General features: G+C 28.4%; 1 protein-coding gene across 1 annotated transcript in view; it reads left to right on the forward strand.

Annotated features, from left to right (window-relative positions):
* LOC129958363 (zonadhesin-like) overlaps window positions 1–17,597 on the forward strand; it is a 211,230-nt gene that overhangs the window by 164,883 nt on the left and 28,750 nt on the right. Inside the window, exons 37-47 of the mRNA XM_056070797.1 lie at window positions 225–401; window positions 2,052–2,222; window positions 4,926–5,008; window positions 5,295–5,556; window positions 6,452–6,628; window positions 9,902–10,075; window positions 13,062–13,235; window positions 13,318–13,491; window positions 14,455–14,537; window positions 15,157–15,336; window positions 15,804–15,974. Of these exons, the coding sequence (XP_055926772.1) occupies window positions 225–401; window positions 2,052–2,222; window positions 4,926–5,008; window positions 5,295–5,556; window positions 6,452–6,628; window positions 9,902–10,075; window positions 13,062–13,235; window positions 13,318–13,491; window positions 14,455–14,537; window positions 15,157–15,336; window positions 15,804–15,974 (1,826 nt within the window). The remainder of the gene's footprint in view (window positions 1–224; window positions 402–2,051; window positions 2,223–4,925; window positions 5,009–5,294; window positions 5,557–6,451; window positions 6,629–9,901; window positions 10,076–13,061; window positions 13,236–13,317; window positions 13,492–14,454; window positions 14,538–15,156; window positions 15,337–15,803; window positions 15,975–17,597) is intronic.

Genomic DNA, 17,597 nt, shown 5'->3' on the forward strand with positions numbered 1-17,597 from the left:
AGCTTTATTTTTACATTAAAAGATACTTGTGAAACGTTGTTTGAAGATTTTCTCAGTTATTTTGTCAGTTTCGTTGCATTTCTTAAGAAAACAGAATGTCTATAAAATAATGAAATAGGTGTTCATGTAAATGTCTAATCATTAAAAAATTTATAAATTAATATTTTGAATAATATTTTCGAGGTTAAATTAATAAATTTGTATGCTTATTTTTATATTTTTAGGTTGCTCTTACGGAGATAAGAACTACATCAACCACGTTTCCTTTAGTGATCCACTCAATCCATGCCGAAGTTGCCAATGTGAAAGTGGAGCTGTTTCATGCCAACAATCTCCTTGTCCTCCAGTGGAATGTGAAAATCCAATATATATGGAGGGAGAATGTTGTCCCATTTGTCGAGGTAATTAATTTCTTTTATATTGTTAATTCGTATTTTTCTAGTAAAGAACATGATTCTAACTGTAAGATTTGTTGTGTAAATAGAGCTATGTAATCGAATTCGTTTTATCTAAATATAAACATCTATTTTTAACTATTTCAAATTGAAGACAATCGATTGTTGAAGTACCTTTTGATAACAAATTAAATTTTTATGTTTTGGCTTTTCTATTATGACGAATAGGAACTATCTCGTAAGCAATAAGGGTCTTTATGACCCTTTTCTAGTCTTTGCTAAATAAAGAGGCGATGGCACGCAGATAATGCTGCTTGCTTGAAGTTTTTTTTTTTATTATAATGGAACTGATAGCTTCTTATAATTGGGTTCTTGTGGGCTTTGTTATAAATATGCGGGACTGAATGATGACGTAAGACTAATATCTATAATTGTGTTTCTAGAACAAAATCATGTTTTCATTTTTAAGGAAGTCAGAATTTACAGTTCAGCGGTTATTTTTGAATCGCTGGTCTCTTTTGGGGACCAATTTGTATGCCCAGTTTATTGACTCTTTAGACTGTTAAACTATTACTACGGAAAACATTTTGTTTTTTAAAATATCACCTTTTTTTTTTTCTTTTTTTTTCCTTCAATATGATTGAGAATCTTGGGTTTAATTGAATCAGTCTACTTCAAATTATGGCGCGTGCATATAAAAAATGTTTATGCTACGAAATGAAAGCTGAAGTGAAATTTCTTTTTCGAAGATAGGTCCAAATGAAGAAATTTTTTTTTATCTTAATTTTAACATTGGTAAAAGCATGCTGTTGAGTGATTTGATGAATGAATTTGAATTTCATGTAACACCTAAAACATTATAAGGGATTATGAAATTAAATTTAAATAAATTATTAAAAATAAAGAAAAAATGTATCGAAATAAAATTAATATCTTCAAAAATGCATATTTTTTTGAGTTTTAAAATGATACAAAAATATTTTTGTGAGCTAACAATTTATAAAGTTGTTAACATTAGTTTCCATGGGAAAGTAATAGAGATTACTTACCCATGGAAACTATCTGTCGATGATTGAGCCTATTTTTGAGCTTGATTAAATTTTCTGTTTGAATCATATTTTTCTCTTTTACATCTTCTTTCCTTTAATTAAATGGAGGTTTCGGTAAGCCCTCTTCCGAATATTTCTAATTACATTTTGAAGCCCCATTAATTACCTAAAAGAAGTGTTGAAATAAGTACATCTGGAAAAAATTTAATAAAGTTGTCTGAAACGTTTGTCCGGCGATTTGCTAGCGATTGATGGTTGCCATATAACAATAAGTAAAGAACGATTTCTGTTTGACTTACGTCAACGTCTCATATGTAACATTAATAAGAGTTTCGAAGCTGTTTTCTGTAAAACAGATAAATAATTTGCACTGTTACTATAAATATAAAAGAATAAAGCCAGTCATTTATTAGTTCATTAATGTAGCAATGATTATTATTCTTTTTCGACATGTTCTTAATCATATTTTTATTCAGTGACAAACAGATAGGAATTTACCAGTATTACCAGTAATTATTATAATGTTTTCTTTTGTGATAATTTTTAAAAAAATTCAAATATTTGTCCTTAATATACTACAGTAAAACAATTGCACTCTCTTTTTCAGATTGCATGTTCAAAGGAAGCTTCTACAAAGATGGAGACACTTTCCAAGACCCGGACGATAATTGCAATGAATGCTATTGTCAGTATCCTGAAGTTGTTTGTCAGAAGAGAGGTTGCTCAGATGGTGGCTGTGTTGACGTTATGAATTCTGGTTGCAATGAAATGGGAGCAGGTACTTGACATATGAATCTTATTCAATGCTTGGATAAAATTAAAATTAATAGAAATAATTTATTTCCACTGTCCTTTAATAGATATGTCACATGCGTGTTACTTTATAAAACATTTTGCATTGATAAGATTTATCAGTATAATTCTGTAGAAACAGGGAAGAAAATATAGTAATAAACAATAATTAAGATTTTTGGGCGAGATTTACTTACTGACAAAAACATCTTCCTGTGTGAAGGAAAAACGTGAATTTAATATGACAATGAAACAATATAAATGAGATTTATGAAATTAAGCATTATTAAAAAGTATATATTTTGCATCTAAATTATTATATCTTTATGTATAATTCTATATCGAGTTTATATATATATTATAGATAAATCGTTCCAAAACAGCAGTCCAGGTCTCGTTATTTCCGAAAAATTCCACCAAGCAATATACTAAAGTAATTCAACTCGTTATATAAAAGGCTTAACAAGCCAAACGCGTTTCATCTGTAGTCCAAACTTAGCAATCATGTAAAAAAACCTGTGTCGATTTTTACACTCTAGGAGCAGAAGATATCACTGTATTCCTGCATCCATTCTACAGCCTAAGCTTCCTCCATGCGATTTCTGTTTCTTTCTAAAAAAAGGAATTACGCGCTTTGCATCTAGTAGTGGCCCGTAGTAAATAGCTCGAGTTTCAATGAAATACATTTTGAAATTGTATTCGAAGGACTTAAGAACAACATGCTTATCAAATCAAGACAGGATTCGTCTATGCACCAGAAGCACTGGTTGCTGTTTTGAGGAGGAATAGAAACGTTTTGATACTTACCGTAAGAGGCAATAATCGTTATAAACTTTTCATAAAATAAACCTGTAAGATAAAAATGTATATTTTTTACAAATTTCTCTTCTTCACATAAATTATTTCGCAACAGTCACAGATTTATGCATTCAACGGTTCTAAGCAATGCACATTATGATTCTCCTCTTTTAATAAACTTACGAGCTCATTTTCATATTTCAAAACATTTTTACCTCAATCAGCGTGTTAACGATTTATTTTAGTTACTAAATGAAAATGTCTCTATTATTGCTAATTATAATTGCATTTATGTTTGTAAACAATATTATTGAAACAGACTCTTGGTATTTGTAAGTACTGTAATAACAAAGTGGAGATAGTGATACACACAGGAACCTGATTATTGATACTTAGAAATAATATTTTGTAATTATTTACAACTACTATTTTATATTTAAGAACAATTCATATTTTAAAATTCATTGAATTTGTATATTTACAAATTTATTTATTTGGCAACAGGTTAATAAAATTTTCTCAATAGATTTGCCTATTACTTCCTCTCGCCAATCAAGCCAACTGCCTAATGTATCTAGTCTGAATACTAGGCAACTTCCTCATGTATCTAATCTGAAATCCGTCTATTCTTGGTAGTCCGTTCTGTCTTTACCTAATGGTTATCGATGCCAGAATAGCGTTGCTTAGAAATATTCTTTGAAATGAGTAGCAATATTTAGTTGTATTATTGTGTTTTGTTGTTGTTGATGATATATTAACATTTATTTCTCATTATAAAAAATATTTAAAGAAATTTATAGCCAGAGACAATGGAGAAAAAAATATAGTTTATGAACATCCTAAAGAAAAAGTCAACTTGTTTGGTTATTTATGAAATACTTATGTAAATAAGTGAAGTACGCATGTCAATGAGTAAGTAGGAGAGAGTGTTGCACTTGACTGATTTTCAGTTCTAACTTTATATTGACTTTGTATGCATTTCCACAATTCTGTTCCGAATGCTGATCTTAACTCAGATTAGTTTTGCATTTATTACATATTTAAAAAAATTTTAACATTTAAATTATTTTTTAAGCATAACTTACGTTCTGGTCAAAGGCACAACGTAGTATTGTACCTTTGACCAGAGATGTTGTACCTTTGGCTTACACTTATTATCAAAACAAACATAAATGAGAAAAACAATTTTTGTCTCGTAAAATGATAATATAGTTATTTTTGATGAAATCTCAAATTTGTACGTATAAAAATGAGTAATTTACAAGAATTCGTAGTTTTAGAAAATTTCGTTTATTTGAAAATATATTCACTATGCTAATTTAATGAATGAGAAAAATATTTACTGAACTTCATAATTTGAAAAAACGATTATCATTACTTTTAATCATTATCTACTATCATTGAAACCTTTCTGCCTCATATTTGTTTTGTTTGTACAAAATAAGATTATTAGTCTGTCTATATTTAGATTTATATCATTTCTTAATTGTGTCAAAAATTAAGGCTACGAGGAAGAGTGCTATGTTTGTAATACTTTATAGTAATGAAATCCGATAAATATTTTTATTCGTCAAAGTATCCAGTTCTTTGAAATAGCAACAAATTAATTAATTACTGGTTCATTTGTGTACCAAACACAACAGCTTATAAATTTTGCCACCTGTTGCCAGCGCAAACAGAAATGGTTAAAAGTACAGCACTCTCCCCTACTATTGAATTAAAGTACTCTTCCTCTATTTTGAGAACATTCATATTTATTTCTTATTAATATGTATCTTTGACGTAAATATGATTACATCTATAGTTATTTTTATGTGGTCATTGAAAAATTTTAATTAATATGTGCATGTTTCTTATAAAAAATTTTCAAAAATATTTTCGCATTTCGTAGAATGCCATTTCTATGACGAAATTCATGAATCGGGAACAGTTTTCACTCATCCCGAAAACCCTTGTGAAGTTTGTAGCTGTCAGGTAAGTAAGAGCACTTATAATTAAAAAAAACCCTTGACTTTTATCTTTTTTCGTATGTTGTACAAAACTTTATTATATATTTAAAAATGATATACAAAATATTTTTACTCTTGTAGAAGTTTTAAAAAATTATGTTTTCCACCATCAGATTTATTTATGTCAATAAATCTTCAGAATATCTTTTAAGTTTCTTTTATTTAATTTAAAATGTTATGATATAATTATTTTTCTTTTCGTTAAAAAAAAACTTGATTCTTTTTAGCACTAACAAGCTCTTTTTTAACAGAATGGTATGGTAACTTGTTTCGAGCAGCATTGTCCTGTAGTCCGATGCTCCCACCCAGTTCAAACAAACTGTTGCTCAGTTTGCTCAGAAGGGTGTTCATTTGAAGGATCTGTTTACAAAGAATGGCATGTATTCCCAGATCCAAGCAATTCTTGTCAGGAATGTGTTTGCCAAAGTGGAAATGTTACCTGCAAACAAAAGCAATGTCCATCAGCAAACTGTAAATATCCGACAATGGACGGCTGCTGTCCTATATGCAGAGGTTAGTTACCTATCGTTATTTATATCGTATTTGTCTATCACCGTGAAAGTGCATAAAACTCCAAAAGATTCATGTTTGTAATTGATCAAAATAAATAAATTCTGTCGATACAAAACCTTACTGAATGGAAGTAAGGAAACACGAAAAATGTATCTTAAAAGTATGAAAGAAACAATTAAAAAAATGCGTGTATTTAAAAAAAATTTTAATATGTATTATTCGTTATTGATAATTTTTTATAGTTTCTGAAAATATCACGAATTAAAGCTTACTAGAATGCAAGAGATATTTAAAACTTGTCTGTCTCATATTCAAGTGATAAACTTTCTGATTGTCAGTCAGTACAAAATTTGGATGTAGAACTAAATCATGTCATTCAAAAGAAGCCATTGAAAATATTGTAGCTATTTATTCCGGTTTTATATTTTAAATATTCAAATATGTCGTTGTACTAGTTTTAAGGTTTCAAAATGTACTTACAGTATTCAAGTTACATTATTAATCTAAATGTTAATAGTTGTCCGAAGCTGAATCCGATCTTAAGTTCATTATAGAAATTCACTTTCTTTAAATAAACAAATTCAAATTAAATTTTTAAAAAAGCCAACGTTAGTCAAAAACAATAATAATGTCCCAATGACTAATTTCTTAAGTGTTAGAATTTGGCATATACTTTCAGCCAGAAAGAGATTCTAGATGGCGTAAAGAGTTTTTTTTAGATTGTTAGAATTAATAAATGTACTGCTGAAAAAATTATATTGTCTAAGTCTTAATTTAAAATAATATTATGTATGTTCTTATTGTAATTTTGATTTTTCAGCTTGATCTTTCAGAACGATCTTTTTTTTTTCACATGTTTCAATTATTTTCCTGTAATATAGTTATTTGTTAACAGATTGTTTATACAAAAGTGAGCTCATTCAAAATGGACAAAGTGTTCCTTCAAGTAATGCAGATAATTGTGATCTATGCTTTTGTTACGATGGAAATATAGAATGCAAGCCTAAACCTTGTGCTACAGCTCATTGTTCAAGCCCAGTGATCAAGGATTGTTGTCCTACTTGTGATTCTGGTATGTAAAAAGCGGCAACTGTATCAAAAATTAGCAACATCTCATATTATGAATTGAATTTAGTGTTTTAAATATAAAAATCATTGCATTTCTTTTCCTTCAATATATTTTTTCTTTATATTTTTTGCTGGAAATAAGATGGATATCAACCAAATATTCAATGATATCTTTATATTAAAGAATCAAATCAAATTTAATAAAAGGCATATCTCGCAAATCGCAAATTAAACAAAACTTAAACAGAAACTTCTAATCGATTTTGATTTATTAGCAGTTGATATTTTGATTCGGGAAATTAGGAGCTTTGTGTGATTTTTACTTTAAAAAAGGCATGAGTGTAACTAAAAAATAATAAAAAAAACTAAAAATCTTTTAAAGAAAGAATTTAAACTGATCTAGAAATAAAATTTATTCATAAATAGATTATTTACGGCTTTATATAAAGCCTTATAATGTCTTGAATGAAGGTATGATTAATTTTTGCACGAAGTAAACAATTACTTTTTATATTACAATCAATGTGCTGCTGAAAAGAATTACGAAATCCACGATTTAATATAGTTTTACGGTCCTTTTAGTAATACAGAGTAAAATATTCTTAACAGATCAATGTTTTAATTTAAAAAAGGCTCCATTCTGCTATCAAAACTAACTGATTTATGAAACTTTGAATTTCATTATTTTAAGAAAATCAACATCCTTCGCGGCAAAACATCTCCCTTTTATTGGCAAATCTACTTCGACATAGTCTAAAATAATGGAATTCAAAACTTTATAATTCAGTTTGCTGAAGTTGCAAAAGAATTTATTCACCTTGATATCTTGATAATTTAAGAATATGAATACAAAATGTGATTAGATAATAATAACATTGTGTATAACGAAAAGGGAATGATTAATTTTTAAGACTGTTTTCTTTATCGTTTCATAATATCTAGTTGAATAATTTTTTTATTTATCTGAAGATTTTTAAAAAAAATCATTTTTGCTTGTCTAATGTATCCTTTTAACAAAAATACAGCTTTTATACAAATAACAATCACATATAATGCCTGGAATTTCAAAATTTTCTTATCTGTATTTCTTCACGAATTTTCGCAATCTTATTTGCGATAGCGCAAAGTAACAGTTATACTATTGTTTTGAAATATCTAGACCTATCGTAATTTTTTTTAAAAAACTCGGCTTTCTTTGTAGTCTTCTCTTATCACGAAAGCGCGAAGCACTTTAACCGTTACAAAATGAAATGAAGGCAATTTTCATCTTGAAAAATATATATTAGGGTTTCATAAAACAGATATAACTTATACATTTATTTATGTATGCTATATATTCATTTATTTTTTCTTAATATCTTTTTGCATTATTTGTTTTTTAGCTTGGAATTCAATTTTCTGTCCATAACATTTTTGTTTCTGCAAAGGAGATTAGACCAGACATGTATTCAATAAATATTTTGTTTTAGCATAATGTTTTTAAACTTTATGTGTCAAAAATAAACATGCGTAGAATAAACAGGTGTAAAACCGCATTTTAACATTAAATATTTAAAAATATTCCAATTTTTCTCTATGAAACAGAAGCTCTTGCGCTTCGAATCATTAAAATTTTGGTTGCATTTTTGAAAATAATTGTAATAATAATAAAATAAAATAATTGTAATAATAATAATAAAAAGTACTTCAGTCAGATTCTTCTGTACAAGTTAACCGCAACAACTGCACAAATCGTTCTGATTACCGTTACTTTATTGAAGTTTAAAATAATATTTTATGCTGTGTCAAGTATTTAACCAACATCTATGCTGAGATAAATCTGTCTGTTATAATTCATTTTCTTACATTCTTCTCTTTTAATTAATTAATATACTCGGTATTATTATTACGTACTATACTATACTTTTAATTACTATAAGGAAGTAAATATAAACTTCAGAATACCGAGTAATTGCAATTATGAACGGAAACTTGTCCTTTTAGTAATATTTGTTAATATTTGAATTTATTGAATAAATAGATTTGCAAATTGCAAAATTTATTTACAAAATAAATGGGCTATGAACGGAAAATATGATATCATTTGTAAGTTTAGTTTAATTAGATTGGCATCTCCCGTTTTAAAAATGTATCAGAATTATTATGGGACTGAGCTCATAATAGCTGGTCAGGAGATAAGAATGACGACCCGGCACTCCTTTTCTAAACTTATACAAATAAGTTTACCAGTTGAATTTAGCTGGTACATTAATCTGGGCACTCGAATATTTTTTCAGTTTGTTTAAATCAATGTGAAAATTCTTTTTAATGTAATATACAACGTTCTTTATGTTAAGTACTAGAAGAAGCGCCCGTCTCTAAATGGGCTGTTATTTTAACAGCAACTGAGATCTGATTGTAACAGTTTAATTTAGTAAAACTGTAGTAGAAAATCTTATGTGCATTGATAGAGAGCTTAAAAAAATTTAAAAAATTGTTATTTACAGTACAATTTAGAATTAAATACATATAATAATGTTAACAGTTTTGTTCCTATGTAATGGAATCTTCATTATTCATGATGTTCACGAACGCTCAAATCAAAACTAGCCACTACAGTTGGATTGAAACAAATAGCGATACACTAACAAAATGCAATGCCGAATACAAATTTAAGAAAATACAGGAAGAAAATATCAACAATAATCTTCAGTTTGGCCCATGAAGAAAGAATATAGTGAATCAGCATAAATATTATTTATTCATGCTTACATTTATTCGCACAGTGATAAATCACTTACTTTAAACATAAAAAAAGTCCTGCTGAACAGCTTGACGTCTAAGAAGTTGAAATTTACTTATGCGGTAATGATACAGATAAAAGGGGCAGGATATTTTTAAATTTCACCCAGCGTTACAGACATCAGTGGACAAATATATATATATATATTAATTTTACGAAAATTCAAATGACTGAAATGTAATTGATTATTAACTACTATCTGCAGTCTCTATTCTAGTTAGTCAGCTATCCGAAATAAACTTAAAAGAAATAATTTTGTATACTTACCAGTTTATCATGACTTAATTAAATACTAATGCTCATCATTCGTGATATATGTGTTGTCATATCACAAAAGAGAAACTTATTGCAAATTGGAAAAATTACTTGGTAATGTTTTGCAAGAGAGAATGTTTACCACTCATACTTGCGGTTTCTTTTAATTACAAAAAATATGAATTTTTGCCCATGCTAATCCGTTTGCTTTACATTAAGATTTTCTTCTCTAAATTCTAGGTTGTTTTTATAATAACAAGACTTATGAGCCAGGTGAGAAATTTGCAGATACAGAAAATCCTTGTGAAGTATGTATTTGTGAAGGAGGAAATATTCGGTGCATGCCAAAGCAGTGCCCTCCAACGAATTGTTCAAATCCAGTTGTCCACGAATGCTGCCCATCTTGCGATACAGGTAAACTTATTTCTCTCCTTTTTATAACATTTTTTGTCACTCTCTTCCCATCACATTCATTTTTTCTAAATTTCATTTCGATTTCCTAAAACACAGCGTTTTTTTCCAATTTTAAAAAACGAAATCTTTTTATTTCAAAAGTAAGGACTCACATTACAGGAAACAAATTAAGTAACAAAACCAATGAAAATTCTTGAAGCCACTCATTCTAGAGATGGGTTATCATCAGCTGCAGATTTCCAACTAGACGGTCAAACCAGCTGCAAAAGGTCACTGGGCTAAGAGGAGCCACAAGCAGGTCGATTAAAAGAATATTATCCGCTATAGAGTGGTATTAATATTTTACCAAGTATAATTGACTTGGATCCTGAATGTTTCATTACATTCGCTTTATTATTGACGTATTTGTAAACACTAAGCATCAGCTTAAATAATACTGTGTTCGAATGTAGGTGCCGCACAATCATAAGACATAATAAGTAAATGAACAAAAACATGTATGTTTTCATAGTCATTAAAATAAAACATAAATTTAAAATAAATAATTTTCACATTGATTAAATTAAAAATCCCCTGAAATGGGGAACTTAAATTCGTCAGTTTATTGAAAGAGAGACCTCACATTGTGCCCTACCTCTCCAAGACCACAAAATGTATAAATTCGCTACTCGTTATCATTTTATTATGGAAGTTAATTTTATATTGCTAAAACAGAAGACTGCATTGCAGTAAAAAGATTCGAATTCAAGTTGTGCTAATATAATTATTTCATGACAAACTTGCTAATGTAAATGATTACGCTTGTGGAAAGTGGCGCATTATTTCTTCTTGAATTATTGCGTCCATCCCCATTCAAGACATCATACGTTTCATAAATGGATTAGAAGCTCTACATATATATATATATTCATACATAAAATACATGATGAATTTTATTATTCATCTGCTCATTAACGGGTGATAAAATTCATTGACGATGCTAATAACTTTGCCATATCTGAATTGAATGCTTAAAGTGATAAACTATGTTAAATGTAAAAAAATAAATAAATAAAATAAAACACTTTTTTCATATTTAAATACAAAATGAGCAATGCTCTATAAAGGGGGAAATGTAAAAATTTTCTGTTAGTTCTTTAAATGATTTAAATATGTACTTGAAGGGATCTCTGCTGTAAATGTCTCTGTGAGGTGATTTGAAAATATTCTTGTGACTTCTTAACATTTGCATTTTTAGCATTTACAACATATAATAGTTTTAGTTTTTCAGTCTGAAAATTTTAATTCCTCAAATGAGTCTCTTGATCCTGGAAATACTTATTGGTGGAAAAGTTAGATTTGTCCATTTTGCTTAGAGTAAAACTCACTATTCTTCATGCAGCGAATGAAACACATCAATTGCGCAGAGCTAATTTCATTTCTGAATCCATTGCACACCTTATGAGAGAAAAACGAAAATGTCACATCTTATCAAAAGACAAAAGACAGTTAAAGATTAAATGACATGTATAGTAATGTTTGCCATACGTTTATAATGTCATTTGAATTGTCTACATTATTCTTTGAAAACTGTATGGATCACGATGGCTTTGAGATGGAAACAGTTAGCAGAAGTTGAACATTTTATCAGTGAGGATGAAACATCTCTCACTTGGTTTAATGTGGAAGTTTGGGGAGGAATGGCGGTTCAATATCGTCCTCGGTTTTTGTCTAATATTCAAAATTATCAGGTCGATCTCAAAATAACCCTCATATAACTTCAAAACGGCACGTTAATTCAACCAAACTATTAAAATAAATACAGTTTAAGATTTTCTCACTAGGTACAATTTTTTCTTGTATGTTTTTAAAAGGAAAGATTAAAATGACAGAAATCAATTATAATATAGTGAAACTATATTTAGAAACAATATAAAAATCAATCTATACTTTGCAGTTATCAAAAATGAACCTATACATCTATATATTGTATACATAGTATAAAAGAATTGAATTCTAGTATTGTATGTCTCGTAGCTTATTAAAAACTAGCCGCCTTTGGGAATCACTTGGTTCACCAAAATTAATGGTTGCTAAAAATTTCAATTAAATTTTATGTGTAACTATGTCTTAATGGCTTTCTCAGCGAATTATTTATTAATTTCAAATTTTTAAATGCGTTTAACTCATATTATTTTAGAATCATTACGCCGCTTTGACTATTATATTAATTTTCTGTGTTTATACACCCAATTACATCATTGGAAGGAGGAACAGTAATGGGCGTACTTTAAATTTTTTTAAACTATTGCTTGATTTTGAAGGTAAATCTTAACTGCAAATATAACAAAATTTCACTCAAATTAATAAATCATACCTTATATTGAAAATCAATTCAGTATGGTAAATTAAGCTGAACCTTCATAACTTGATCATCAACAACAGAAAAAAGCCAGGATAAGATATTTGTAACAATACAATGAAAGCGGTTTGCGCTTCACTTAAATAATGAAATATATTATTGTAAAATAAGCTTACAATATTTTTTAAAAGTTGTTTAAAAATAGGTGAAATTATACGGCAAAAAATTCAGTATAATTAAAAATATAACAATTTCAATTTTAAGATAATATTTTTTGAATTTATCACGGAAAAATGCCAACTAACTAATTAAAATTTAAAAAAGAAATTGCACCGGGTTGCACATACTCCTTTTTAAAAGTATACATTTGCCAAATTTGGTAGCTATATGTCAAACAGTCTGGCCTGTAGAACACCAACACACACAAAGACACAAAAACATATTTCATTATTATTAGTCGAGTTTACCAAAATGGTGCAGCTGAAATCATATTTTGCGTTGTCCATTACGCTACTTAATTATAAATTGCATTATCCTTTTCCATTTATTTCTATGATTAAAATATGTAAGTGCAAATGAAAATAAATTGAACGAATTAGTGATAACACAAATTGAGAATAACTTATAAATAAATATTTAAATTAGGTTGCATGTTTGAAGACCAGTATTATGAAATTGGAGCCAAAATTGATTACCCTAATCGTCCGTGTGATCTCTGCACTTGCATAGCTGGTACTGTTCAGTGTAATCCTAAGCCTTGTGGGAGTGTTAATTGTTCTCATCCTGTTATTAAGAACTGCTGTCCAGCCTGTGATTCTGGTAAGAAATGTATTTTTATTATAATTAATATCTATATCTGAGCAAAGTATTTAAAAGGATAATTTAAAATATAATTTTGTAGGTTGTTTGCTCGACAGAAAAATATTTTATAACGGAGAAATATTCAGTGATCCTTCTAAACCTTGCCAGACTTGTACTTGTGTCAAAGGAAACATTGATTGCAAGCCTAAATCTTGTGATGTGGTTTATTGTTCTAATCCAGTTATTGAAAACTGCTGTCCTGTGTGTGATTTAGGTAAAAATATAGCATTGTTTTTATGTTCTGAACTTAATCTCGAATTCTGTAAATATACTTGTTTTTTATCAGGTAGTATTTTTTGTTTTTGGTTTCATTTTTGGAACTTTTACAGAAAGGCTGTTTTCATGTCATAATTAGTTAATACCCCCGAAAATATTTGCCTTAAACCATTGTTATTATCCAGAAAAAACAGAATAAAGTTTAGTTATTTGTTTCAGTTTTTTCAAAAAAAATTTAGTAACAATATTTCTTGTATGCCTCTATATGAAAAAGCAGAAATGCTTTAATCGTTTTTGTTTTTTTTTAGTTATAATACAGTTGAAAGGCAAAAATATAGTTAGTTATTTTACGGCGTGAAATCGCCCTTTTCTACTATCGACAGAGAAGTTGAAGTAGTGCAAGATAGTTTGCTGTAAAATAGATGAGATCTGGAAGACGTTATAATACAGTATGAAAGAAACGTTTTCAATTATATGTACGTTTGACGAAAAATCGTTGTTTGTTTGTGTACTTAAAAGAAAAAAAATATTCCGTACTTGCATACCATGTTTGAGGAATCGTAGATTGGATAGTTTTACTGTATGCAATTAATTTTTTTTTATTTTAAACAAACGCAAGTAGCTGGTTTATATTAAAACTTAAACTTCTATAAAATTGTTTCTTCTCAATTTTTATATAATTTGTATTATAACATAACCGGAACTGAGTTACGCGCATTCCATTACATAAAAAAATACCGCTACATAATAAAAATCCGCAACTCTTTAATGAAGTGAAATTCACCGCTGAAATCAATACGATTATTTCTAACTGGAGCACTATTGAGAGAAAATCGAAAACTATGTTAAAATCATTTTCTTTTTTGTTTGTAGATCTTACTCAAAACTTTTATATATGTATAAAACGTGTTCTGTTAATACGTGTAATTAATTCTCTATATTCAATATTATTTTCACTCAGGTTGTTTGTATGAAGGAAAAGTTTACGACTTTGGGGCAGAATTCGATGATCCAGCAGACCCATGTTCAGAATGTGCCTGCATGGTAATATTTATTTTCTCTAACTTATTCCTGAATTGGAATTTATTTAATATTATGCCTATATTTCCCTCACAAAGTATTGAAAATTTTCTAAACGACTGAAAATTTCCTAAAAAGCAATTTAAAAAAATTCCCAACTTAAAATTCCCTAAAAAATCATTAAAAACATTATCTTTTGAATTTTATATAGTACATCATGGTCAATATGCCCATCTTTATAAAGAAAGTTTTTCCATTTTTAAAGTTGCCAAATTGCTTACAGAAAAAGGCATTTCTCTCGTGCTTTGAGCATGATTTGTATTTATCCCCTCTATTAATGTTCGCATTGTTTTATTGAATAATTTCGTTAAAAACATTTCTAAGAAAACACGCAACATATTAATAATAAAAGCTTTAATTTATTTATTTAAAATTTACACATGTCAAAATCAAGGTATTCGGCTAAATTTCAGCCGTTTATAAATGTTGCTTTATTTTTGTGATATAAAGTCATTTAAGAATTTAAAATATAGCTTTAGGAAATTTAAATAAATATACTGTCGTTGTCCCTTATATGATTAAACTAAACAAATAAAAATATTGTAGTTGTAATCACTTAAAAATATTCCTGTAATATTTTCAGAAAGGAACAGTATACTGTGATAAAAAACCTTGCGACGCACCCGAATGTGTCAATATCATAACAGATGAAGAGCACTGTTGTCCTTATTGTCCTGATTTCTGTGACTATAATGGAGAAAGGCACGAACTTGACACTATATTTCCTCATAAAACAGATATCTGCAAAGAATGTGCTTGTCTGGTAATGTTTCAATTTACGTTTTGCATGTTTTTAATTAAATTGATTGAATAGATAACAGATTAATGAAGTTAATGAATAGATTAATGAACTTAATTGAATACTTGAATATTTCTTTTAAATGTGATTAAATTGAGTAGATAATATAATTTTAAATTTTTACAGATATTACTGGAAAGTACAATAATAATCCTTCATGGTTTTGCCTTTCATTAAATTCCGAGCAAAACTTTAAGAAATTAGAAAATTGAGGATGAAATAAAGCTTTTTTTTTCTTAATTAATTTGGTTGCTGAAGACTTACTTCCAGAATTTTAAGAAAGTTTGATATTTTTTATTTATTTATTTATTTTTGCAATTTTTTATTAGCATTTAATTAACTTATTTTTAAGTTCGATAGCAAAAGAGTGATGCATAATTTTTTATTTGTGTTGTTTTAATCAATAATTTGAATTCATTGTAATCTTTCAGAATGGCGATGTCCAATGTGAAGAGAAAATCTGTCCTGATACTCATTGCCTGCATCCAGCTCCAGGACAATGCTGCTTAGAGTGCTTAAACTGTCAATTCCATGAAAGAATTTACATAGATAATACAACTTTTACGAACCCGGAAAATTCTTGTGAAACATGCTTTTGTTCGGTATACTTCAAATTTTTATTATATTTCATTCGATTTTCCACAGATTTATCAAGTATTTACTATTGTATAAATTTAAAGAAATTAACATAAATATAAATATATGTAGTTTATATATATATTTGTTATCCTGATGGCATCAGATGTAATGGTAAATCAAAATAATTTTTATAAACATTGAATTAGGGTGATAAATTTCACATTTCTAAACAAGGAAATTTATGGTCCGTTTTTCGCACCCTATTTCACTTCCGTATGCGCATGAGTTTTGAAATTTAATATCATTGTTAATTCTCAATAAAAATATACTAATTAATATTTTGGGAATTTTATTAACAGTTAATTAACAAATTTAATTAAATTTTGATTCCATACGAGTGTCCCTACCCGGTAGTGAATGTGAGAAAAAAATAATACAGTATTTTCGTATGATTTCATTATCAATTAATCGATAAATTTAATTAAATTTTGATTCAGTACCTGGTAGTAAATATGAGAAAAACACTGTTTTTCTTAGCTTTATTTCTAAGGAAGAAACACGCCTAACCAAGAGGATGATACTGAAAACCAGCGAGAGTGATTTCCTCGAAACTCTCTCGCATACTCTCCAGTAAAGTTTTTTTCTCGTTTCCTCGGCATAAAATTAGGGTCTTTGGGTAAGGCCACTCATAACTTACATGGCATTGGTGAACGATAATTACGAAATGCAGATACTTGGCGTGAATCCAGCAATTTTACTGAATCAATCGCAAGAAAATATATTTTGGGTACCTTTTCGAAGACCGATTGACATCAAAATTAGATTTTAAAAAACAGTTGTAGTCGCAAAGGTAACATACCGAAATCCATCGATTTCAATCATTACTTTGGTTAGTTATTCAATTTACATGCATACGAAAGTACAGACGGTCAGCCATTCGACGGATTTTGTTCAAAATTTGATAAGTATCTATATTTTAGATGCTATATCTATTTACCAAATTTTATCTACCTAGATCTTTGCTTTTTGTAGTTATTGCTTTCAAGTGATTCGAACAGACAGACAGACATTTTGCTAATGGATTTCGTTCACAACTTGACAGAAATCTACAAATTTCGTCTAAATTCCACACACCTAATTTCATTCATCTAACTCAAATCGTTCTTAAGTTATCTCGTTTACAGACAGACAGACTGACATAATGCCAAAATTGTGTTTTTCGTTCTCGGGGAGATTTAACCCTTTAAAGGTCCATTTTTTTCTAGTCATATTATGTTAAAATATTTTTAGGCTTGAAATTAGAATAAGATAAGGGATTCATTTAGCTTATTAGATAAATTTAATTTGATTAATTAATTAATTTGGTTAATTAATGATTAAGTAACAAATTAAAATCCATCATTTTGTCTGAGATAAAGAACTGAAGCATCTAAGTTTCTGACTTACTAAAAAAATGTGTCACAACTTATGCCAACCTACATAATTTCATACAAAGATTGATAAATTTGGTGGGGAGCATAGTTCCCACGGCCCGAGAAAGGGTTAAAATAAGAGATTCACTAAAATCTCGAGTTCGAATTTTTTGACGATTGCAATGCTTTTTCTATACATCATATACAAGAAGGTAAGAGGAATATTTCTCATAA

Source organism: Argiope bruennichi, chromosome X1 (assembly GCF_947563725.1).
Source record: "Argiope bruennichi chromosome X1, qqArgBrue1.1, whole genome shotgun sequence".
NCBI lineage: Eukaryota > Metazoa > Arthropoda > Arachnida > Araneae > Araneidae > Argiope > Argiope bruennichi.